This window comes from Homalodisca vitripennis, chromosome 6 (genome assembly GCF_021130785.1).
Source record: "Homalodisca vitripennis isolate AUS2020 chromosome 6, UT_GWSS_2.1, whole genome shotgun sequence".
NCBI lineage: Eukaryota > Metazoa > Arthropoda > Insecta > Hemiptera > Cicadellidae > Homalodisca > Homalodisca vitripennis.
The window spans coordinates 60,722,552-60,748,967 of record NC_060212.1 but is presented as its reverse complement, the minus strand read 5'-3'; the positions used below and the strand labels follow the sequence as shown (position 1 = coordinate 60,748,967).

Genomic DNA, 26,416 nt, shown 5'->3' with positions numbered 1-26,416 from the left:
AGTAAGCAGGGTAAGGGACAAATCAGTGATGGTGGAACTGAACCTGTCCTACCACTAACCCAAGGTAGTATCTGTAGCTGCTCGGCCACCAGAACTACAAATTATATTGCTGTCATACCACTTAGTATTCTGAAGTAAATATCATCAAGAAATTATAATACATTAAAATAAAACACAAAATGAAACAATACTGATTTACTTATAAAACTTAGTCCAACATGGAAAACAACTTTGACAAGGTTTATACAATTGATTTAGTATTGTTAATGAATGTATATCTACAATTCAGTTGCCTTTGATAACATGATACAAAATAAGGACACTGGACAATTTAAAACAGTAATACATTTTTCAAAACGTTATGGAATATAATATTTTACAGTATGTAATATAAAATGTTAAATAAAACTTAAATACTATGAGTATAATAAGGGGTTCCAGTATAAACATATACAAGCACATATAAGTCAAATGGAGTATATCCAAAAATATTGTATAAAAGAGTATAAATAAAAATTACACAAACAGCACTATACTTTTAATGCCCCTAGCAATTTACTCGTTACGACAATAAATATTGAAATTCACCATTTTCTATAATATATACTGTATACTTAGGTTGACTAAAATACTTTAAAAATATAAATGACAAAATTGACCTGATACTTTGTACACTTTTGTTACAGAACACATTACTTGATTTATTCTTTTGCTAAATATTTCTTTCCAACCAAACATACCATACTTTAGTTTCTTCACTAGCACATATTATTAGTGTACTTCGTGTGATTTTTCATTCTAATCCTGCTCTATATTATTTTTTAAATACTCTAAATCGCGTTCTTGAACCATTTTTTAACCGGTAACAAATTTAAAGTTTCTCTAAATACTACTAAGTTTAATCCAAGATTACCGAAATATAAATAACAATTTAGAACTGTATCACAACAATTAACGTGGGTATATGCCACCAAAGGGCCAAACTTTGTCCCCCCCTCAAACAATCCCTTAGAATTAAGACAAACAAACGTCTATGGTCATTTTGGCTTGAAAAGGACTGCACTAAGTCACACTATTTACAACAGCCTCTCCAAGCGGTCTCATAACTCCTTGTTGTCCACAAGCGGAATTTTGGCCACCTCATAGAAGACTCTAGAAAAAGAAACATAGATGACAAAGTTATTTCTGGTGTTAAACATATAATGAGATGCATACATTAAAAATTAGTGCACACATTATTAACTTGTGAAGTAGCATTTGAAATTTTATGTAGTGGCAGGCTGATTTGAACTTCACAAACAATATGTTCTAATCAGGCACTGTCACTTATAACTATATAATACGATTTGTACTAAATACAACTATAGATAAAAAGCTGAATAAGTTTTTCTGAAAATAATCAAAGTCAAAGTCAAAGTCAAAGTGTCAAAATTTAATACATGAAGTATTTAAAAAATGAATGATATACACATTTTAAATACATTTTAACACATAATAATTTACATTTTACAATTTTTATAGTGGAGTTTGTCTAATAATGACATTTGAAGTAACTGTTACCTCATTTGCAAAGTTACAACTTTCAATTTAAAGCCTATAAAAAAAAATATTGAAAATAGAAATTAGTATGGACGTGTATTATTGCATAGAAAGCTTAAGTTGAAACTAATATGAACACTCAAAATACATTTACACTGCAAGAAGTAAATTCAACAACTAATAACTGAAAACTTTTATGCTCCCATAACAAGCATTTCAATAATGTCAATTCATTTTGTGTGTTTTCATCTTCTAATGATTTCTTTTTAAGTGAAGTGATATGCGTACAAGTTCCAAATTCTACAAACTACAAATGAATCAAAATAAATTTACAAAGTAATATAAAAAAAGTAACGTAAAGAATGTTTTATTTTACCAAGTGAAGTTAGGACTAAGGAACCCTCTTTAATACTTAACCTGAGGTCCAACAGCTTAAAGGTGACTTCCGAACCACCAATGACCGGGCAGGCGGGCTGCTTGCAAGAACAAGATCGATCTGTGGTTACCCATACAAGCAGTAGCCAACATTGCTTGATTCGGTTATCGTACCCACTACTACATTGCGCAATTGGCATATGTGGTTACAAGCAACATTTTGCAGGCCTTTTGTCAGAATGAAGACAAATGAAACTTGGTGAATCAAGTGTGGGTTTGATCTCAAATCAGAAACACCATGCAACTCAACATGAGTTAGGGGGATGAATGAGGGAACCCTATGGATTTATAGCTTGCTGTCAGAACCAACTAAACTATGAATCAATCTGTCATTAGTCTACTCTGCACTTTATTGCTGTTTCTAAGACTGCAACAGATGGTCTGATGATGACATACTACATAATTCATAAAGATCTGCAGTAGAGGAAGCCTCTGTACCTGAGTGAGTTTCATCCATCTTGAGAAGGTTTCTTATAGATGACTCCTAAAAGTAGGGATTGATGTTGGGTGAAACTCCTACTACAATGATCTCAGATGTTTAACTACCTCATAAATTAGAATAAATCAAATTATTTTGTTACTTATAAGAAATGAATACACCACTCACTCCACACACTTCTGTATATTAGGAATTTAGATTTTTAGAGTATACATTTTCAATGTGAAGGTATCTCCTAGTCTAAGAAACAACTGTATTATTTTGAGGCCATAAGTTCAAGTGACAATTTGTTTGTCTGTGTGTGCATCAATATGAAAATTCTTTAGTTATTTATTAAAATGTATTATTTTATTCTTAATTTGTTTGTAAGTTTCATGGGATGTCAAGAATCAAGAATATTTTATTGCCATCCCACACAACAATGCATTGACAAAGTCATAGAGTTTTAAAATATGTCCTTAAAACATATATAATATACAATATACAAACACAAACACATACACAAACCTTAACATAGCCTACATGGCACAGTTATATCCTTAATGCTGAGCATACATGCATGAACTACATGAAAATCCTATTACTTATATTGTAAAGATATATTTCTTCGATAAAATAGAATGCATTTTGCTTCAACCATTTAGACACAGCTATTTTAAAATTATTACATGAAATTTCCCTAACTTCTAATGGTAACTTGTTAAAGAGCTTTATGCCTATAATATACAGATAACTATTATGGGTTTTACCTAGCCTAGCATGTTTTTGGTTGATTGAGTCTTGGTTTCTTGTATAATGAGTATGTATTGAGCTTCTTAAGTCAAATTGTTCTAAAGTTTCTTTTACATAATATATCAAACTCTGCAATACAAAAATACAAGGGAGCGTAAGTATATCATATTCTATAAAATAAGGTTTACACGAGTCACTATTGCTAAGATTAAAAATTTTTCGCACAGCCTTCTTTTGGCACAGAAAAACCTCTCTAGCTCCGCTGGAGCTACCCCAAAGAAGGGGGAATGAAATGAATGAATATGTATGGTGGGAATGAAAGAGGGCAAAATAAGCCTTTAAAACTAAAGTAGGACTAGTACAGGATGTCAGTTTTTTTTAACAAAAAGATCACTTTCGATAACCGAGTACATAAGGCATCAGTACGTGTTCTCCAGGTGAGCTTAGAATCAAGATAAAGACCTAGTAACTTCACAGACTTATTCTCAGAGTTGGCACCTAGACTAAATATAACATGCTCCGATTTATCCTCGTTAATTTATGTCATTCTGTAAAGCAGGTTTGGACCTATAAAATTGTTGACTGAGCCAGCTGAAAACTTTTTTCAAATTCTCGGCACATTGAGTGCAACAGTAAAGGTTTTTCGTCACCAACTGTATTTGCTAGTAATGATACAAAACTGCTGTAGCCTAGTAAATTTCGTCGCTATCAGTATATGTGAGAAATTTAATGACGAGTTATCACTACCACCTATTAAAGCTCCATTGTTTATTTCTATCTGTGTTTTAATGGCACACAAGGATACTGTCGTAAAAATGACTTGGTTTTCAATGAAACCAAGAGCAAACAACTTATACTGGGAAGAAAGAAAGACAAGCTATCACCACTGCCAAACTTACAGTAAGTATATACAAGAAAACATCTGGGTGTAATTATAGATGAATGCTTGTCATGGACTACTACCCACTTGGAGTACTTGTCTAGCAAACTGGGCTCAGATTTGTATGCAATTTGAAGAAATAGATTAATTTTCACTGTAGAGGCAATTAAGTCGCACACTATGCATTTTTTGAAAGTCATGTAAGATATCGAATTTTGGTTTGGAGAATCTACAGAGAGTTTCAGTCCTACAAAAGTGTGCTGTAAGGATATTAGCTGGGCTGAAGCCAAGAGTCATGCAAGGGTGCATTCAGGGAATGAAGAATACTCACAGTACCCTTCATCTACATAATTGGAGTAATTTTGTATGCTGTACAAGAGGGGTATAATGCTCCTTGTTCACAGAACAATTTGGTTTGAACAGTTCAAATTGTCCAATCGGCCAGTACACGTACGCAAGAGTTGTTCAGATGATTAGTTAATTAAAGAATTGATCGGAGTACACCCAGCTGTCATCCAACTAATGCAGTTTTGACGACAAAAGCTGATTTGTGTTGAGAATTCGGCCGTCTGCGACTAGCGACAGTATTAGGTCAGGAAAGGTTTGGATTTGACCTTGAAAAGAAACTTCCATTTTCTTCATTTTAATCTATGTCATTTGATGACCAATAGGATCGTGTATCAGGATGAATCATTCACAGACCGAGTGGTTGACTTTAATTGTGTGTATGGGAACTTAATGTGACATACAGCTTCTTAATTGTGGAGGCATCTTTGGTTTAAACTCACAAACACATACACTGTAGTAACCATGCGGACTCTGTAAACAATTCAGTGATATCACAGACTTTCGGCTAAAGTTGTCGATCTTCATTCACAATTTCACGAATCATGTTGTGTAAAATGAACTAAGCAATTCCTATTCAAGGAGCTGTCAAATTATTTCTAGATTTGACAAGTTCATAAAGATACAAAAACTTGTTTTGAGATTTTCTTGGTCCTCAGGGAGATTACTGGCTTATTCATGGTATTTTCCCAGTTGGGTGGCCACCCTGTGGTAGGCAGAGTTACTGAGTGGCACAGACTAAAGATGATACACCAATTGGATCAATCATAGATATACTGTATCAATTTTTGCTTAACAATAAACACTTATCGCTAATTTCTTACTTGTGAGAGTATTTATTCCTGACAGTTTGGGTGCATTGTCTAGGCTTCTGGTGGAGGATGTTGTTCAGTGCATGAGCAATGTCAATAAAATCTTCTATTCTGTAGCCTGAAACAAAAATTAAAAGTTTACTCAATTTCACTGACTGACTGTTAAATCTTAATGTATTCAATGCATATGTCGAATCTTAAATTATTCAATTCTTAAAGTTCAATTCTGAAATTACTTAGTTCTTGGTGTAATCAACAATTTAATTTCTCTGCTTCATTTTACTTGACCTTAACTTTTAAAAAATTTCCATTTTTCCAAATGTATCAAATTACAAGCAGATTGTTTTTCATTTCTTCCGGTTTTCTGCTACAGGTACTAAGAACTTATACTTTTTGTAATAATAGGATGTTTTTTTTTATAATAGGAAACATTTCAATAACAACTCAATTCAAATTATATGGGATTGTTCAGTAGCACGTTATTGATGTTTGATGAAGAGATCATGGCATGTGAAAAATCGTTTCATCCTTGCCCCATAATTGGAAAGAACCAAAGAACAGAATTTTGAGTAATCCACTCTCCACACAATCCACACTGAGGGCCGCTCCTTGTCGAACTCATGAAGCATTGTGTGACATTTGCACAACCCTTAGTTTCCTCCATTGGTATAACACCTCTCACCACAAAGAGAATATATTTTTTGAATTGCTAGGAGTCACTTAAGTTTACCTGTAAAGTGGACAAGGGTGTCATCCCACTCCTGCTCCTTCTTCATCTTGAATGCTAGGTACAACGCTGCAGCGGCCAGTTTGGAGTCTGAGAGAAATACTACGCTGTAGTCCATCAGCGTGAACTCAAGGATGAATCTGGCCAGTGTCAAGAGAGGTAGTGGCGTTTTGGAACACTGAAACATTTCCAGCCCATGTACAAACAACGCAAAATCAGAAGACATAACTTGTTACTCATTTTAACTACAACTAGTTACAGATGTACAATAAAGTGAAACAGTTGAAACAAAAATATTTTTACAAATAACTGGAATACTAGATATTCTACTAGAATACTAAGAAATTCTATACTTTGCTATTCTATAAACAATTCAAATACAGATTTGAATTACTTTTATCAATGTTAAATTAAACATTGGCAACATCATTTTATTATTTCTATAGTAAATTAATCATCACAATTTATTGGATAATATATTACACTGATATTTCAGCCACCAATATTAGCAAGTTAACAATATGTACATTGCCACATCATTGAAGATGGATCCTAAACAGGCCAAATAGTCTTAGAATCTCAACTTTGTTGACTTTTTACTCAATTTGAAAGATTTATTTCCAGTGGAAAACCAAAATTAGCACAAGTTCCAAAAGTGTGGAGCGCCCACAGGACATATACAGACCTCCATTGCATTTAATAGTCAATAAACACATTCATGCTGGCACGAGCCTGTAGAGACAAACAATTGCGTTTGTTTTACCACGTTCAAGCCCAGCCCTATATCAGGGTTTAAAACTTAAATTTCATACTTAGTGTTTTTAGCCTATTGTATTATTCATTTAGCTTCATAATCACAAAATATAATTCCTTTTATGAAAAAACTTCTTTTTTTGAATGCCCCACCATGGTGTTATCAGTACTAACAGTGTGGAAACTTGTCACACTAGTGATCAAATAATTGTGTCAAAACTCTTGATAAAATACATACAGACGTTATATAGTAGTGACATTGCTAATGATTTTTGTAGATAAAACTTTTTTTTTTACATAAAAAGTAGTATGACGCCAACATAGCGTTATCTGTGCTAACAGTGTGGACATTATTATTATTACCCCAAACTAATTCCCCAAAATAATAATAGAGAAACATGTGAGAGACTGGCGGAAAATGTGTCAAATAATCAGATTAGATGGCACTCGAATTGTAATCATTAAAAAGTAGTTAATACTTTGAAGACTTATTTAGAGAAACCATGGTCGATTTGGTATTCTTAGACAACTAAATTAGCATTTAAATACAGTGACAATTACGAATTACTATTAAATAGTAAAACATCTGTAGCTTAAAATACTTCTGTACTTTGATGCCACTGTGGCATCACCTGGATTGAACGTTTAAGACAGGCATCTGGAATATCTGAAAGGACCGAGGGCCTCTACGGTTTATAATGTGGAAAACAAATAAAAATTTAAGTTATTATGTACAAGTAAAATTTTAAAATTCTGAATTACTATATCTTGTAAACATTATGTCTAAACAACCATAGAAAAGGCTATTTTAGTAGGTGAATTTAGAAGGAAAATAGGATGGGGATCTCTTGAGGTCACAGTGATATGATATTAGTCCAGTCCAGTATAGGACATTTTTAAGGCCCAATAACATTATTTGCTCCACTAAAATGTTTTTTTTTTACAAAAATAATTGTCAATATACCATACTACTCATCACAATGCACAATTCTTAGCAGCAATGAAATTCTACTTACCGGTAAGGTAAAACCAGCAAAACTAAGATCAGCGTAAATGGGTTAAGAGTTAAAAACTATCTATAAAATTAATTCATTTTTTATTCGCTTGTTACATCCTGTCCGTTAATCATGTAATTAACTCTATAGGTAAACCGCTAATAAAAAAACCTTGGTTGATTTGAGTTCACGCAGGGTGGGGTAAATATCCCTCCGCCGCCCCTCCGAGCATCCCCACCCACTGCTCGGCGCTCACTCTATTTCAATCGAATAAAATCAGCTGACTAATCCGGCTCAGTCGGTATCGTTCACTGCTGCGACCCGTTCAGTTGAACCGGTCAGTACAGAGTTACTAAGCCTTCCTGCTAGAGCGAGTTTTAACCGGTCATCGTGTTGACTAAACAAAATGAACGACTGGATGTAATGACCAAGTGAACGAAAGGATCTGCTTGCAAAAATGTGTTCGGATAGAGGATGAAAACAACATATTTTTACAGTGAATGGATAGATATATAACAATAAATGTACTGTTTCAGGAATCTAGTAAATGTAAATATATATTATTAATAGAAATGATTAACAAAAATTAACTGTATGTTACTATATGCATTACTAAATATTTTAAACGTTAATACTTAAGAACAATGGACTTGGTTGATTAATATGCCTTTGATTTATCATAAGATTTATTTCACTACAAATGTTTCAATAAATTATTACTAAACATCAAACAGACACATTGCATTGTTTTAAAATAATTTATTTTTTATAAATAACAACACATTTTAAACATTTAATCGATTAAGTTACCACCCACTTTTCATTATACCCAGGCTGAGTCATTAGTGAATTAGTTGAAAAAGCAACCATTTAATGTGAAGCTTAAAACCCGCTATGTCAATTTGCAGGAACATTTTTTAAGCAGAAATTTAAAGCAACTAAAAAATATTATTTTTGTGATAAATTCGACCAAGCTAATGAGGATTTAAATATGTCTTAAGGGGTTTTAATTAAATTGACTGGTAGAGGGGTTAACAAAGTTTCTTCCCTAAATAAATATTTGCCAAATACCAAATTATTCAATGACAAAAAGCTTGAAGTAGCTAACAAATTTAATAAATTCTTTACTAGTGTGGGTCAGAACTTGGCGAACTCTAGTGGCTCAAATATAAAAATTTTTTTCGAAGACAGATCTTATAGGCTTCATTCGACCTTTAACTTACGCACTGTTACAAGAGGTTATATGTTACGTATCCAGTTTTGAGAGGAAATTTCGCTCTTGGGCACGATTCAATACCTTGCAAGTATATTTAAAAAAATCACATCATAATGTGAATGTGTCAAAACACATTCATTTTTTGACAAATAAAATCCACAAGTACATTTTTGCCTTCAGACAATTACGAGAAGTACTCACAGATAAGGAAATTAAAGTGGTCTATTTTGCTTTCGTTTCAAATCCCAACTTTTATTTGGTATTATAGTCCCATGGTGCTGCTTTCAAAACTTGAGTCCATTAATTTTTTGATAAAAAATAATACTAAAAATAATGTTCTTTAAGAGTACAACATATTCTTTAGAATTAATTTTCTTCGAGGAAGAACTAATGACTATAAGAAATGTGTTAATCAAAACCATTCTTACTTACTTATACATTAATTTTTTCATACCCTTTTAGCGTTTGAGAACTTATACTCATAACACACGGTACTCGCAACAAGTCGTCATTACAATTTCTATACTAAAAAAAAACATTCAGCGTAACAAATTTGTATTATATTAAGTTTTGTACCGTAACGTGTGTTTGAGTTACAACTTCGCTTTTTGTGTTGCAATTACCTAATCTTTACTGATTTAAAAAACGCGTGAAGTATGGGTTTACTATCGTTAGATGGCGAAGAAGTATATAGACTTACAGGCCCTTGTTATCGCTGAACTTCTAATCCTTCCTCGCTATTTATTGTTATTCGGTCTGTCCTTCACTATAATTACCATAACTAATACTTCATCATACGGACAGTGCAGCAAAACTAGATTTATACTCGGTTACGTATCATTATCAATGTGACTCATCAATTGCCTACGTGGTCACTGTTGTCATTGCCATCCAGCCGGATTAAAAATAAATTCTAAAACCATTAATAATATCAAAAATTACTAAACTACTATTTTTTACTTATAAAATCATTTGTTCTATTATTAGTTTTGAGTTCCAATATTCACGACCAGAGCCTACGCACAGGTCCTAAGGCCCATGTAGGCTCATCCCGGTTATACTACTTTTCTTATTTCAAATTTTAATTGAATTAAATAGAACTAATACAAGGTTTATTATAATAAGAAATAATTAACTACGTATAAGTACCGTATTGTTACACTCTGATACATGATTTCAGACATTGTATATATTTGCTTACGTTTGTTTCAAAACGTGTATATGTGTATATTGTACTATTTTTCAGAAAATAAACCATTTTCATTTCATTTTCCATTTTGATTTGGAAAAAAGTATCAAATTTATTCAGTTGTCAGGCCAAATTGAACAAAACTTTTCAAAGTGAACGGGTCTTTTGAAACACTCCGATCCGGATCACTCGTTCTTCACCTGGGGTTCGAATTGAACGGGCCAAGTATAAACAATATGGCGCGAGCAAGACAAGATTTAAACAGCTGACAAGAAGATGCTCCGCCCACTCCCCTTCCCCCGCCGGAGCGGGGCCCCTCCTGCGCTGTGCTGCTCAAATATTTGCTTCTGCGCAGGTTTCTTTATTAGCGGTTCACCTATAATTACTATAGCATGGCAATTACAAATAACCAAACTAATTGATTAGAACACATTTTGTTATTGATGAACAACATTAAAATGTTAAGGTAACACAATTATAATATGGTTTTATTTGATGAATTCAACCTGAGAAAAGATGTTGAATTGTTAACAAGGTAAACAGTCAGTAGTAATATTGACTCTTACACTAGGCAAATAATTAATTAACACTTCAACAGTTATCTTTTTAAAACAAAATCAATAATTGATAAATAGGTAATTAAAAATAATACAAAACATTACTAAGTATTACATACATTACAAGTATTTTATTTCACTTTTTTTAACTGCTTGTAGTTTAGTTTACAATTTCTTTGTTTTTTCTTCTAGTTTACAAAAATCTCTAATGTTTCCACAGTTTATACTTTGGTTTGATAGGACACTTCATTCCCACACAATACATACCCTAGCATATCTCCTGAGGAACCTGTAGGAGAGTGGGAAGCCAAGCTCAAAGTTGATCACCTTCAGAATATTAACCTCCATCTTCGTCATGTCTCTGCGCTTGTATGCTCCGTCACATATGTACAGAAAATCTTCAATGGTAGGTGGCAATCTTTCCTGCAACATTTCTATACATCTTAGTCTCTTGCAACAATATATTAATCTAGTTATTGATAACTTAATATTACTGCAAATATTTAGGAGAAAGCAATACAATAAGCTGTATTACATAAAATAGTAATACAAAAATTTTTCTTGTATGGAATAAAATAAAGAATGAATTTTTTTATCTTCATCATCTTGGATATACAGAATTTGAACTGTAGTACATTCTAAACTGAAAAGCAACATTTGAATTATTTTGAAGCACAAGATTATTGCACAACCTGAACTACTAACCACTAGTTTCAACAGGTTAAATTGCTGATCAGTTGTCAAACAAAAGAATCAATCTTTTACATTTCTCACTCAATCCAACAGCACTATCACTGAACCTCTTGGTCTACCAAACCTTCGTCATACTTGTCGGCAATCATGATACTTGCAGCCCCCACTAACTAGAGACTCTGCTTGGAAACTTTGATGAGTATTAATTATCACTGAGTCTCTCTTTCTACCAAAACTTACGTCATACTTGGCGGCAATCATAAGACATGCAGCTCCCACTAACTAGAGACTCTGCTTGGAAACTTTGATGAGTATTAATTATCACTGAGTCTCTCGGTCTACCAAAACTTACGTCATACTTGTTGGCAATCATGATACTTGCAGACCCCACTAACTAGAGACTCTGCTTGGAAACTTTGATGAGTATTAATTATCACTGAGTCTCTCGGTCTACCAAAACTTACATCATACTTGGCGGCAATCATAAGACATGCAGCTCCCACTAACTAGAGACTCTGCTTGGAAACTTTGATGAGTATTAATTATCACTGAGTCTCTCGGTCTACCAAAACTTACGTCATACTTGGCGGCAATCATGAGACTTGCAGCCCCCACTAACTGGAGACTCTGCTTGGAAACTTTGATGCGTGAAAGATATGAGTCCACCAACTTGACACCCAGGTACAGGGTCTCGTGGTTAAGTTCAAAGTTCTCTTGGACCTCCACCATCCAGTCCACCAGGATCGCCCTCACCTGAGGACTTAGGCTTGTCTGCATCTCCATGTAATCCCTGATTTTGAAGTACTCCTGAAACACCCAGTTGAATATAAGACTCACTTCTTCTCTTTCTAATTGTTTTAAAAAGTAAATGTTTAACAAGGTGTCATAAACTGCCACGCCCGTGTTAACACGCACCACTGTACACGACGCCTGGCAGCCATAAGATGGTACACATTAGCCTCTAGTAGTCTTTATTTGAACTAACACAAATCCATTACACTCTGACGATCAACTAAGGACCTATCACAAAAATCACATGCTTAAGTTTTATCTGGACGTTAGAAGCAGAATGTTGTATTCTGGTGTTTCAATTGCATTTTAGAAGTTGCTACTGTTTTTTTCTATTTTAATTGTGGTTCAGTTGGTATAGCAGCAGATTTGTTAATAAAGATCTCGTACCCACACACAGGCTTGCCTAAGTGGGTACTTTTTTCCTATATTTTAAGAAATGTTTATGTTTTAATCATATTTTTTAAAATATTATAACATAAATTAATCTATTATGGAATTGTAATTTCTTTATTTGGAAGTAAATAAGATTTTGAATTGAATTGCAAATTGCTGAAGTTAATCATGGTGGACGAGAAACACGCTACATGTATGCTGAGAGAAGAGCGGCTCTGTGCACGGCAAATAAACCCGGTAATACCGGGTGACAGCATCATTGAAAAACTAAGCACATGAAGGGTTAACACGTCAGAAACCATCATTGTTGAAGCTATCCCGCAACTTGAAGGTTTGTAAGTAGTTTAATATGAGCAATTCAGTAACAAATAATTTATAGCTTACTACTTAAAATGTAGAACCTATCACTCCAGGTTTACTACTACCCTAAGTACTTTTTTAATTGATTGATATTGATATTTAACTTAATTAGAGTTATTATAAAACCATGGAATTTTTATCTTGTGAATTCAATTCAAACAATATTTTGAGTTCACCCAACTGGCTAGTATTACTTTAATAAGTTTAAATTGAAATGTAACATTGTCATTGTGTAAAAATTCACTCACTTCTCTACTCTTCAGGTATTCGAAAATTTCATATGCGTAGGTGGCACACTGGAAGGGATCTTTGGCGTACTCCACGTCAATATTGACCAGCGGCACTGGTAGTGATTGAGCCTCTGTGGTTGACATGTCAGTCGATTCTTCATCCAACCTAACATAGCGAAAACTAAAACCTTGTTACACATCTTTACTTAAATTCTCAAACTTAATTCTATGTGATTAATAGTGAATGGAAGTACAGTTTAACAATGTGCGAAAAGACAATTTTTCGGTAACCCTCACTGTATGGTAAGAACTGACTATACAATTTAAACTGTGAAATATGATAATCTGCAGAATACAGAGTTCTAGCAGAAGGAGAAATAAACAAGATTTACACAGATTTTAGTGGATCATTTTCTTAAACATAAAATAATGATGCTGTTGAGCCCATGTGAATGTTTAGATGCTGCTAATCCATTTTCTACCTCTATTTTGGTTTCATCAACACCCACATATCAAACATATAACCCATATGGAAGCACCAACAAAGATTTTTCATATTCGGATTAATTTACTACATACAATTAAAACAAATTTGTATATCAATCGAAATAGGAGATTCAATAAAACATTAAGACTTTATCCATCTGAAATAGGAAGAACATAGTAATATAAAACTTAGGGAGCTTTATTTTGCCATGGTGTAACAGTATCACAAAAACACTTTATTACTTTAGATATTTTTGTTATTCTCTTATTTGATAGTCTAAATCAATAATTTTATCAAATGTATGTTATAAACAGTTATTATCTGTATCATCCATTGATATATCTAGTATAAAGTAGTAAGTGCTGGCTGACCTTTGAATTTAATGTTGCTTATTCTGTTTCTAGTACTAAAACAATGTCTAGCTGATATACAAAACTGAATCTAATATTAATATTAATGAATTGAATAGAATACTCAATTAAGAAGGAATTAATATAATGATAAATACTTACACATCACTGAGAGCAGAAATGTAGAGGGAGCCATCACTGCTTCCAAGGGTACTGCGACGTCCAGAGGACCTGCGGGTATTGGGGATGTTGCTGACCATACATTTGGGCTTCACAGTCAGTTTACACTTGTTGGCCGGTACAAGGGCAGGGGCAGGGGCTGGGGCGGTAGCAGGAGCTGGCTTTTTTACACTGATGCTTTGTCTCTCGACTGGCTTGACGGGGCTCTTGGTCGGGAGAGATCGCAAACTCAGTTTTCCCTTTGGTGGGACCGACGCTGCAGGGGGCTTCAGTGGCAGTGTCAAACGAGATTTGGGGAGAGGGGGAAGCATGGACTTTACGGGAGAATTTGGTTTCGAAACATTTGCCAACGGTTTTGGCAGGCCCGCAACAGGTAAGTTTATCTTTGCTCCTGTTGATAGCGTAGGCTTGGTTACCGTTGATGATACAGACTTTTTGACAAGCTTCTTCGCATTTGTTTTGTTGCATTGTGTCTCAATTGCCTGAAATCATATAGTGAGAAGAACATGTAAATAATGTATATTTAAATTTTAATAATAATAAAATTCAATACAACACCATCAACTTATTTTACTATGTATTTAGTGTTAACGTGACAATTCTTGTTATTTGTTATTTGTAGCGTTTTTAAAGCTACATTGATTTATTTTTTTAATTAAAATTAAAATTTTTAAACTTAAATTAGATAAAAATTTTGGGATCGAAATATTGGGATTTAATTTTAGATTAGATTGTGAAAAGTCAGGGTAAAAACGAACATGTAATCCTTTGGCAAGTTAGTACTGGTAGTTTTAAATTGTTAGGAAGACAGGTTGACTGCCTTGAATTGATTAGAACTTGTTTTGTTGCGAGTATTGTTCTCCTGGTTTGATACAGCTGGACCAATGAGAGAACACCACGGATGTCCTGCAAAGTTGATTGGAAAGGGAAGTATTTAAGCGCCCGCTCATAATTTTCGCCCTTCTTTTGGTTATTTTCATGCTTAACTTGATTACAGTGCACCGTGTTTCTTAAATTTTTTTCCGCGAGGAATTTTGAGGTAAGCACCAAATTTATTGTACGTTTTATTGAAATAGTCTACCTGATCTAATATTAAATTAATTTTGTTGTCTTTTTTATAGGAAAAAATTTAATTCATAGAAACTGCAGAGCAATCTGAATAATTTATTCTCGAGGAACAATAGAGCATAATAGAATCATACAAGTTACATTTGGTTCATCTTGCAAGAAAAGTGAATTAAAATTGAACTTTGTTAAAAACTTTAATTGAGATTTGGAAAAATAGTAATTTATTAATATTTAACTGGAACTGTTTTATTGTGAATTATTAATTGGAAATTAATTGAACATTAATAATTGTTTGAGAGAGTTGTAATCTGAATTAAGTAGAGACTTGAAAGTTAAGGTTCAACTAGTGTAAAGAGAAGTTTAAATTTTTATTTTTGAATTGTGAGTGGACTTAGAAGGGAACATTTTTATTTTAGTTATTTCCAGGTGGTATTTGATTTTTATTTTAAAACCTTATTATTTTTTTTTTAGAAGAGAGCTCTGATTATTAGTTTGATATATTTGATTGATAATTTTTATTTCTTGCCAAAGGAACTTTTAACTTTACTAAAAGGTTTGTCAATTCTTTGTGGAAAATAGAGTGATAAAAATTCTGAAACTTTGAACTTATTAATTTGCCAGTTTAAAATAAATCCATTATTTTATTATAAATTGTACTGAATATTCACTAGGAGCTTACTAATAAAAAATATTTTATATCGTCTTGGATGTCTCATTGATAATTTAAATATTAATATCTACAATCCAAGTCGTTATATTATTATAAAATGAAAACGTTATTTATAGCCTACATCTTATTCATCGTGTAACAGGTGTAACTGAGGTTGCATGCAAAATTTCAAGTCTACAGTTACACGAGTCTTGGTTATTACTAAATTCAACAAAGGCATAGGCTTTTAAATAACCAAGACATACCACACAAAGTTTATCACTCGAGGGACTGGACAAATGTTATTTCTGTCTGCCTGTCCTCACAATATCTCGAAAACGAACTGACCTGTAAACTTGAAATTTCACATGAAACTTCCTTTATGTCAGGGCAAAATGAACAGAGTTTATTGATTTCTGAATGCTGCATGCATGTCAGATTGCGAGTTAAAATTCACTTAAATGTGACCATCATGAACAGCATAAACCACTATTTTATTTGGGTATCGCCCATGAACTATTCCAAAAGCTTTTTGTCTCATAGAGATTATCTCTGAAGCAGAATGGCCAAGTTCTTGCAAATTCTGCTGAAGATTTCAGTCATTGTGAAATGCGACATGAACACATGGAATAACATACAAATGCAAATGCTATGACTCACTGACTAAATGGAGGGCTGCAAATTTCTGGTAGAGTTCTCGGGATGATCCAGCCTTCCTCCACTCTTATTTTCGGTCCAAGATAATCGTTTGCAAAATAATCAGTCAGCAAAGATAGGTACGATTCTTTTCAAACAGACCTCATATACTATTGAGTGAGTGTACTGAGGAGGACATAAGTAAACTTATGAAAATTAGTAGTTAGTTAAAACAACACTTTTCCAATATAATTTTATTTCCAATATTACTTCCTTCCCAATTGATTTTAAAAAGTAACCTCCACTCCCATCTATTTTTTTTAAACTGATTAAAATATTTCCAAATTGTTGTATTTACATATTTATACCATATATGGTATTTTAAAATTATGTGTAACAAAAGCGATGTAAATATTCATTTGTGAAGTCACCTAAAGATGAAAACTATGATTTTGAAACGCCTCATCCCCATTTTTACTGACAACTAGTTTAAAATTATTTTCTAATTGACCTATGAAAAATTTATGCAACATTATTATTTCAAGGTTGGTATTTATACCTTCCTTACTCTCTCCCCCTCCATATCAATATAGCCTAGTTTGAATATAATTTAATGCCATTTTACCAAACATAATCTATATATGGAGGAACTATTTAAAGAAAATATTTTATACACTATTTAAAGATTGGGGAGGATGTGGTGAGCAAGGCGCAGTGAAATGATAAATGCTGGTTTGCACTTTTAAGCATGATACAAAAAATAGTGTAAAGACCTTTTATCATATGCACAATACAACTTTCATTTACAAAAAAGGCTAAAAAATTGGATAACATCAGAAAATATATTGCGCATGAAAAATGTTTAATGGTGGATTAGGATAAGTCCTACACTGCAGGTAACTGTGTTATTATCTCTAAGGGCTCATATTTAATTAAGAATTAAAAAGTAATTGCACCTGAATATTTTTTGAATTCTTTACTCTTATGAGTTAATTCTGCAAAGAAGCTAGTGGAGCAATTTACCTTAAACTTTTATAAGGAATTTTTTTTAGCATACATCAATTGAAATTGAATTTGTTGAATGTGAACAATATTGATATTAGAAATTCAAAACACGGACAATAGGCTAACCTACCATCTTTGTAAAATTACTTTTACTTTCTTAGGACATTGTATCTGTACGTGTCTATTAACCCTTCCCAAGCTGTAGACGGATATATCAGAGTGATAGACTTTTGGCCAAACACGAGTATATCCGATATTACACATTGTGTCTCTTAGAAATTTTTCATTCACTAAAGACCTTCGAAATGTCAGATGCATGCTTCTTATTCACAGTTGATAAGACAGTATATAGACAACATTCACTAACTATAGTGGGAGGGGGGTGCCCTTTGTCTAGTGCAAGCCACCTGCTTTTCTGTTTTATGTGTCCTACAGAGCCATAACCAAATATGCCATAGCCAAATATATCCATTATCTGCCCAGATGATAAGACAAGATGATAGACCTTATCTGTGAAACTTTAGATAAGGAAATACTCTAGTAACTAGTAGATTCTATAATTTATCAGTTTTATTAGTTTGTAAGAAGAATTTGAATTTAGATGAAATTCACAGTATTAGTAAATTGTTATTTTTTTAATTTTTATCAATAAATTTGCTAATTTTAACTAAAATTCCATGTTTAATATATTTTTGCATTTACGTCTTATAGCATATTTATAATAAAAAAATAACTTTAAACTTAATAAAAAATTTATTTTGTAGATGTCTTGGCGTTATAGGGAAATCACTGGATTAGCAGCATGGAAAGGGTTAGCTGTTTTAATTTTTGAAGGAAACAGGATTTTTCCGACCATTTGTCCATAGTTCTCTGAAATCTGATCTCTTCCTCAGATGAAACACATAACTACAATCGAGGTTAAATAAAATAAACAAACCAAACCAGATTGTAGTGCGCCGCAAGGTTCAATATTGGGACCACTTTTATCTTTATTTCACACAATTGACATTTGTACAGTACTTGCATTTACTAGATATCACTTGTACGCTTACGATTTACAAATTTACACTAACTGTAGGGTCCGTGATCTACACACAATATGCCACATAAACTTTATGGACGTCATCCTAGTCCAGAAAACCTATCTTCTACCTCAACCTTTTTTTCGACATTCAAAAAGTTGTGGAATGGACAACGAAACACGGACTGAAGCTTAACGAAAACAAAATGCAAACTATTATCATCTTTCACTCAAGACTTCAGAACTTTAGAGACACAAATAATGTGCCCAAAATTACTGTCAACATGTTTCTTCCATACTGCGACAAAGTGAAAGAATTTGGGTTTAACTATGAACTCAACTCTTTGATAGTGATGCTGTTGTGGGCACATGAAAGGTGTTCGCTTAAGTACACTCACTCAAGAGGATGCAGAACTTTTGTATTTGATCTAAAACGTGACAATCATATCACGAATATTTATATTCAAAACTATACTCTACAATTAGCTGATATAAGATTATTAAAAATTCTGAAATTGCTACATTCTAGTCTTAACTCTGGAGAGCCTATATATCTGGTTGACAAATTCAAATTGATCTCTGAAAAAAGTGCAAGAGAGACAATAATAGCCTCATCAAAGCTTCTTAATCCTCACCACCGAACCTTAACTTACAATAAATCATTTGTTGTTACTGCTTGCAAAGAATGGAACTTCCTTCCTAATAATTATATTAAGTCAATTGTGAGTCAAAACCGGTTTGCAACCTTACAGAAAGCTCAATTGCTAAAAAGATGTCGACAATGGGTTAGTTGGTGTAGGTATTGGAGGACGGGTGGAGTATTAACGAATGACGAATGAGTTATATTCCGGTCAATTTAGACATTGACCCCTGCAAAAATTCAGGGTGTCCAGTAATGACCAAATCTATAATTCAAGCACATTTCAAGGTTTTCAAGGCTCAAAATTATAAAATTCAAGGCTATAGTCGCGGTTTACTTTTGGCTCTTTATCGGTAACTAACAATTTTACAAGCCAAAATCAAGTCACGAAATAGTGTTTACTTTCCATGTAACAATAAAGATTTTCTCAAATATTTAAGGCCTCTGTTTAAATTACTAATGTCCTTATACATATTAACAACATTTTATAATTCGTTGTTGAAAAATTTACATTAAATGAGGTTTTTTTTCAGAACCTATAACTTATAATTGAACTTCCTTGTGTTCAAAAACTTTGAACTGTAATCGTACCTATAAAAATATGTTAATTTAAATTATTTAAACAATACTATGCTTAATGTGGCATTTAATTTAGTTTTAAAATGAATTTCAGTGTAATGTTACTATTACAAAAAATAGTAAAAAAACGTTGTAGGCCCTATACAAAATTATGATAAAGTACCAAAGCCTAATTTAATGTTTATATTGTAACAGTTTGTTACAAATACATTTTTAATATCCAAATAGGTAAATGATTTCGATTTTTTTATTTGAAATCTGAAAACAAACCCTCAAAAACACAGGATAGTAAAGAAACAGTTTTTACTTTTAAGTTAAAGAAGTTTTACTTACACTTTCAAACATCAAACCCAATACTATTCTAAACCAGTTGAGGGTTAGGTTAGTTTTTAGGTGAATTAAGTTTCATAAAAAGAAAATAACTGTTAAAATAAATAAAAATATATTAATATTCATTTTGTAAAAAAGGATTAAACTCAAAAAAGTCCAAAACATGCGTTATTAAAATGTTGAACCCTTTTTACAATTTATTTTGTGTTAAAAAATAAATTTGTCACAGAAAAAGTGTTACTCTCTTTAGAAAACATGTGTGAAATTATAAAACTTTTTTAACAAATTGAATTACTAACGATGTATTGCACCTTTACTCATTGCACAAATTAATTTTAAACAAATAAGGCTATTGACAATAAGTTAAATGAAAACAACCATTAATAGTATAGCAAGGGTAAATAAACACCTAGATTACTAAAAAAGTGTTGTATTAATTATATATCTCAAATAAAATTTTAAAATAAATCCTATAGGCATCCAATTGTACACCATAAAATTTGATCACATGATCACGTTTTTTTTCGATTACCTTAAATTGAAACATTTAATATTCATCACTATGTTTCAAAGAATTGGTAACCTCTTCAACATGCGAATATTATAAATACAATATATAGTCGCGTTAGGTTATTTAGCCACTCTTCAAATTACTTTAACATCAAGGATATATAAAAATGCCATCTCTCGTCAAAACCTACTACAACGCCATTTTTTGGCGACTGCAACGAGAGCGAGTTACTACTTCCAAATTTCCTTTGTATCCTGTCAATTTCACATCGATGTGAACATAATGAAACTGTTGCTTCAATATCTTCATTTGTGTTGAGCACGGCGTCCACTGCGACCGGCCCGGTCCAGCCCAGCCCGGACTTTTATACTCTGTCAAAATGCATACGATCAAATGAAAACCCGCCCACTGCGACCGGTCCGGCCTGGGCTGGACCGGGCCGGTCGCAGTTGGTGGGTGTCCATTTGATTGCGTGTATTTCGACTTCACAAAAAGGCCCGAGCCGGGTTCACTCCAGCCTAGCACCGCCCACTGCGGCCGGCCCGGCCTATCCAGCCTCGGTTGGCTCTTCGGGTTGCCGTGTGGGCCGAGTCTTTCCGGGCTGTGCCGGGCCGGTCGCAGTTGGTGGGTGTCCATTTGATTGCGTGTTATTTCGACTTCACAAAAAGGCCGGGCCGGGTTCACTCCAGCCTAGCACCGCCCACTGCGGCCCGGTCCGGCCTTTTTTGTGATGTCGAAATACACGCAATCAAATGGACACCCACCAACTGCGACTGGCCCGGCCTATCCAGCCTCGGTTGGCTCTTCGGGTGCCGTGTGGGCCGAGTCTTTCCGGGCTGTGCCGGGCCGGGCGCAGTGGGCGGGTGGTGTCCATTTGATTGCGTGTGTATTTCCGACTTCACAAAAGGCCGGGCCGGGCCGCCCGCAGTGTGCGGTGTGTCCATTTGATTGCGTGTATTCCGACCTTCACAAAAAGGCCGGGCCGGGCCGCCCGCAGTTGGGCGGGTGTCCATTTGATTGCGTGTATTTCGAGTTCACAAAAAGGTCGGGGCCGGGCCGCCTGCAGTTGGGCGGGTGTCCATTTGATTGCGTGTATTTCGACTTCACAAAAAGGTCGGGCCGGGCCGCTCGCAGTTGTGCGGGTGTCCATTTCATTGAGTGTATTTCGACTTCACAAAAAGGCCGGGCCGGCCGGGTTCACTCCAGCCTAGCACCGCCCACTGCGGCCGGCCCGGCCTATCCAGCCTCGGTTGGCTCTTCGGGTGCCGTGTGGGCCGAGTCTTTCCGGGCTGTGCCGGGCCGGTCGCAGTTTGGTGGGTGTCCATTTGATTGCGTGTATTCCGACTTCTCAAAATGGCCGGGCCGGGCCGCCCGCAGTTGGGCGGGTGTCCATTTGATTGCGTGTATTTTCGACTTCACAAAAAGGTCGGGCCGGGCCGCCCGCAGTTGGGCGGGTGTCCATTTGATTGCGTGTATTTCGACTTCACAAAAAGGTCGGGCCGGGCCGCCCGCAGTTGGCGGGTGTCCATTTGATTGCGTGTATTTCGAGTTCACAATAAGGTCGGGCCGGGCCGCCCGCAGTAGTGCGGGTGTCCATTTGATTGCGTGTATTTCGACTTCACAAAAAGGTCGGGCCGGGGCCGCCCGCATTGTGCGGGTGTCCATTTGATTGCGTGTATTTCGACTTCACAAAAAGGTCGGGGCCGGGCCGCCCGCAGTGGGGCTGGTGTCCATTTGATTGCGTGTATTTCGACTTCACAAAAAGGTCGGGCCGGGCCGCCCGCAGTGTGCGGGTGTCCATTTGATTGCGTGTATTTCGACTTCACAAAAAGGTCGGGCCGGGCCGCCCGCAGTGTGCGGGTGTCCATTTGATTGCGTGTATTTCGACTTCACAAAAAGGTCGGGCCGGGCCGCCCGCAGTGTGCGAGGTGTCCATTTCATTGCGTGTATTTAGACTTCACAAAAAAGGCCGGGCCGGGCCGCCCGCAGTGGGCTGGTGTCCATTTGATTGCGTGTATTTTGACAAAAAGGCCGGGACGGTCACAGTGGGCGTCTTGCATTAGAAACGCCAGCGGTATAAAAAAAAATCAAAACTCCCCGATTTTCTACAAAATTCAAGCATAATTCCCGCCCTTTTCAAGGCAGGTAAAAATTCAAGCATAATTCCCGCTCTTCCCGATTTCAAGCTGCTGGACACCCTGAAATTCCCAGAAAGCTGAAAAATTTGCATAGATGTTAGGGACACCATTGCTATGAAATTGTGAAAAGTCCCCATCAATCCTATGTATGCAAACATTTTTATTCAAGGTCAAATTTCAAAAAAATGGGTATTTTTAATTTGTCAGTGAAACTGTTAGTTTTATGATAAAATATTTTAAACAAAAATTGTAGATCATGCAATTATCTACAAAAATTGTCCTTACACTTTTTTTCATAACACTAACCATTTTTGAGAGAAAGACATTACAAAATTTTCTTACGCTGTATTGTCTAAAATATGTACATGTTTCCACGACACCTATGAGGGAATGTGGTTTTTTTAATGTGGTTTCCACGGTAGTTCTATTCCACAGTCTATTCCAATAAAATTTACTTAATATTTGGTTATTTTTCTTCTTTTCAGTCGTTGTACTCTTGTCAGAGTGGTTGTTTTCGATGAGGTACAGTTCGAATGACAAGTTCTGGTTCTGATTATCTGGTGCAGGTGGAAGAAGTGTTTGGGTTGGTTCATATACATTTTACACTTTTTTGGGTTTGGTTTTATACATTACTGACATGCTTCCACCCCATTGTTCTGGGTCTAGTTGATTACAAATTACAAAGCCAAAGCTGAACCTGGTAATATACTCAATAAAAATGTTGGTGAGCAGAAGCCATGGTTGGAGGAACACAAGCTAATTACACACGTGTTTGTTTTGAAAAAAAAAGTAACGTAATTTGTCTATGGAAGTAATTTTTTGGAGCTCTATATACAGACAAAAAATGTGAATTCCGTTGGTGATTAGAGTTTCTGATGAAGAGTTGATATCTTCGAATGCTTGTGCACAAGTAATAACATTTTTTCAAACAATTTTTGTTCTACCGCTTCGAAACATTGATGATGTCGTATCACAGCCAGTCATAGCATGTAAAAACAGTATATGATTGAACCGATTTAATATCTTCTAGAATAATTGCTGCCGCAGTTCCTAGGACCTTCAATCGCTCTTCTTTGCCTGTAGATTTTTTCTTTTCACTGCTTGATTGATAATTTTTATAATAATTACCAAGAAAATATACAAATGTTAATTGTCCTTGTTTTTCAGTAATAATGACTCTATTACCATAATTTAATTGTTCTGTTATCAACACTTACATTTGTACAAACAATTTTTAATTTCTCTAATATAAACTGGCAGCCATCACTACTTTCAATAAATGCAAATATTTCCTCCATGGCGAGATTCAATGCTTCATCTTGAGGACGACTGACTTGACTTCCAGTAGTCGGATTTAAAAATGAAACAAAGCAATCATTATGGTACTTAGCTTCAGCAGCAACTAAATCGTGTTTAAACCTGATGCGAGCAACAATAGTTTTTGTGGTGTCATCAGAACGAGACTGAGCTGCTTTCATAACTGAGGCTTTAAATGAAAGAGTTGTAACGTTACAAATTTTACGAGGAGATTTTGTGCTTGTTTCTTTTTGTATTCCTCATTCAACTCATCACCGCAAAATAAACAATTTTTTAAAGAAAAATATGACTCACACGTGCTCTAGTACGAGGAGGACTTTTTTGAGAGGTATTAGCTGATTCCTCTTCATGTTGCCGTTTTGCTGCTGCAATTGTACTCTTTCTTTCGAGTGTATTGCTTGCGACACTGCACATGAATTGTCACTGAATTTACGTTCTTCAAGTAATCAGTAAATTGATCCCCCCTTTTGAATACTCGCATTAAATAACGTCTTCATGCTGCAATCAACAGTAACACATTCATTTGATGATAAAAGTTTAGTGCAAATAAAACAGAATTGAGACATATTTCCAAAAAAGAAAGTGAATACAGCACAAACTTTAGCAGAGAATATTTGAAATAACTACGGGTTTTCACTGCGAAGGAATTTTCAAGACTAACGGTGATTTAGGTACAACCTCAGATAAGCACGTAGACGGAACAGCCACGTGAACAATGGAATGGCAGGCAGATGTTCAAGATCACATGGTTCCTTAAAATTAGGGACTCAGTTTTTTTTAACATCACATTCTCAGAATTATCGGTCAATATGAATGTATTAGTGTCGCAGACTTAGTTTTTACTTACATTACAAGCCCAATGATATCATAGGCAGCTAAGTCATGCCTATTATGGTCAATACAGCGTAAGAAAGTTCTGTAATTGTTTTTACTCAAAAATGGTTAATGTTCTGAAAATTGCATGATCTACAATTTTTGTCTGACATATTTTATCATAAAACTAACAGTTTCACTAAAAAATTCAAAAAACCTATTTTTTATGAAATTTGACCTTTTTAAAATTTTTTGCAGACATGAGATCGATGGGGACTTTTCACAATTTCATAATAATGGTGTCCCTAACATCTATGCAAATTTTCAGCTTTCTGGGAATTAATGCAAGGGTCAATGTCTAAATTGACCGGAATATAACTCATTCGTTATAGGGGTAATTTTTGGGCTAAATTGACCGGACTATTATTTGTATTAAATTTTTAAAGAGGCTTTTAATATATCTTTTTTTAAATAAATGTAGTTCTACTTGACAATTAGGGTTAATATAATAATATCTATTGTAAGATATGGCAGGGCCTTACAGCCTTAAATTTGCCCTTTTGTACATTATGGTTATGATATGAGGGTCATTCATTCCACATAAAATCATCCAGACAATGTAGTGTACTTTCATTTATATCAAATTTTATCTATAAGCTCGTCCAAAGTTCTTGGAATATGTAATAACGCTCATTTTGTCCAAATTTTAATAACTTCTATAAAACAAAAACAAGTTGAGGTAGGAATGTAAAATGTGGTAAATTTTCTTATCTATATGGAAGGATTAAAAATATAAAGTTTCATCAAAATCTGAGAGGGTGGGTAACAAAATCCCAAAATTTTGTGGATGATTTGATGTGGAATGACCCATAAATAAAAGTCATTTCATTCGTGACCTGCATGTCACTGCAATCTGCAATTCACCTGAGAAAAAGATCAGATTGCAGATCCCAAAACGAAAAATCCCAAAAAATCTTGTTTCTTTCAAAATCATGGCATTATCAAAAACATTATATAGTCTAATTTAAATTGTTACTGCTATTCATAAGACAATACTGTAACACCACCATTTAATCTATAAAAAATACAATTCAACTAAGCAGCTTAGCCACAAATAAAGTAATAATTTACTGGTTCAGTAATTTGGATTTAGCTTTGTGACGGGAGAATCTTAATATTAATCTCAATTTATAACTCAAAATCTTTGTTCTTAGGTACTTTTTAATAATTGTAATTTTTTATTTATTTATTTATGGATAGCTGCCTTTGTCCCCCATACGATATATATATAGTAATAATTGATTTATAATTTTTGACTTCAATAATTTTAGTTACTTATTTTACTGAAATAATCCAAACTTGAAACTCACATTGGTAATATTTCCCAAAGCTGATCTCTTCAGGATATTGCCTTTAATTGGAGATATAGCTTTGCGTTTTGCAAATGGCTCGACTTCTTTTCCATTCTCCTTCTTCATTATTGAGCTTGATAATGATGTCTTAGAACTCCTAGTGTTCATGGTTTTCATTACAGGATTTTCAATTCCTGACGTCACTGTTGATTTTCTAATTGCTGTGGTTTTCATAGGCGGCATTTTTTCTGTA

General features: G+C 34.4%; 1 protein-coding gene across 2 annotated transcripts; it reads right to left on the bottom strand.

Annotated features, from left to right (window-relative positions):
- Nucleotides 1-180: 180 nt before the first annotated feature.
- LOC124364362 (G2/mitotic-specific cyclin-B3) lies at nucleotides 181-26,416 on the bottom strand. 2 transcript variants are annotated; one of them, XM_046819764.1, is made up of 8 exons: nucleotides 26,182-26,416; nucleotides 14,087-14,586; nucleotides 13,106-13,268; nucleotides 11,889-12,119; nucleotides 10,887-11,042; nucleotides 5,913-6,087; nucleotides 5,195-5,300; nucleotides 181-1,152 (listed from the first exon to the last, which is right to left on the bottom strand). In XM_046819764.1, the coding sequence occupies exons 1-8, from the start codon at nucleotides 26,404-26,406 to the stop codon at nucleotides 1,101-1,103; spliced, it is 1,608 nt and encodes a 535-aa protein (XP_046675720.1). In that variant the 5' UTR covers nucleotides 26,407-26,416; the 3' UTR covers nucleotides 181-1,100. The 2 variants fall into 2 exon arrangements, with proteins under 2 accessions (XP_046675720.1, XP_046675721.1); XM_046819765.1 differs by having other exon boundaries at nucleotides 13,106-13,253.

Coding starts and splice junctions, on each gene's coding strand:
- LOC124364362 (XM_046819764.1), bottom strand. CDS start 26,406: ATGCCGCCTATGAAAACCACAGCAATTAGAAAATCAACAGTGACGTCA. Junction 6,088..10,886: donor TCCTCAGGAGATATGCTAGG/GTATGTATTGTG, acceptor GAAATGTTTCAG/TGTTCCAAAACGCCACTACC. Junction 5,301..5,912: donor CACCCTTGTCCACTTTACAG/GTAAACTTAAGT, acceptor TTTTTGTTTCAG/GCTACAGAATAGAAGATTTT.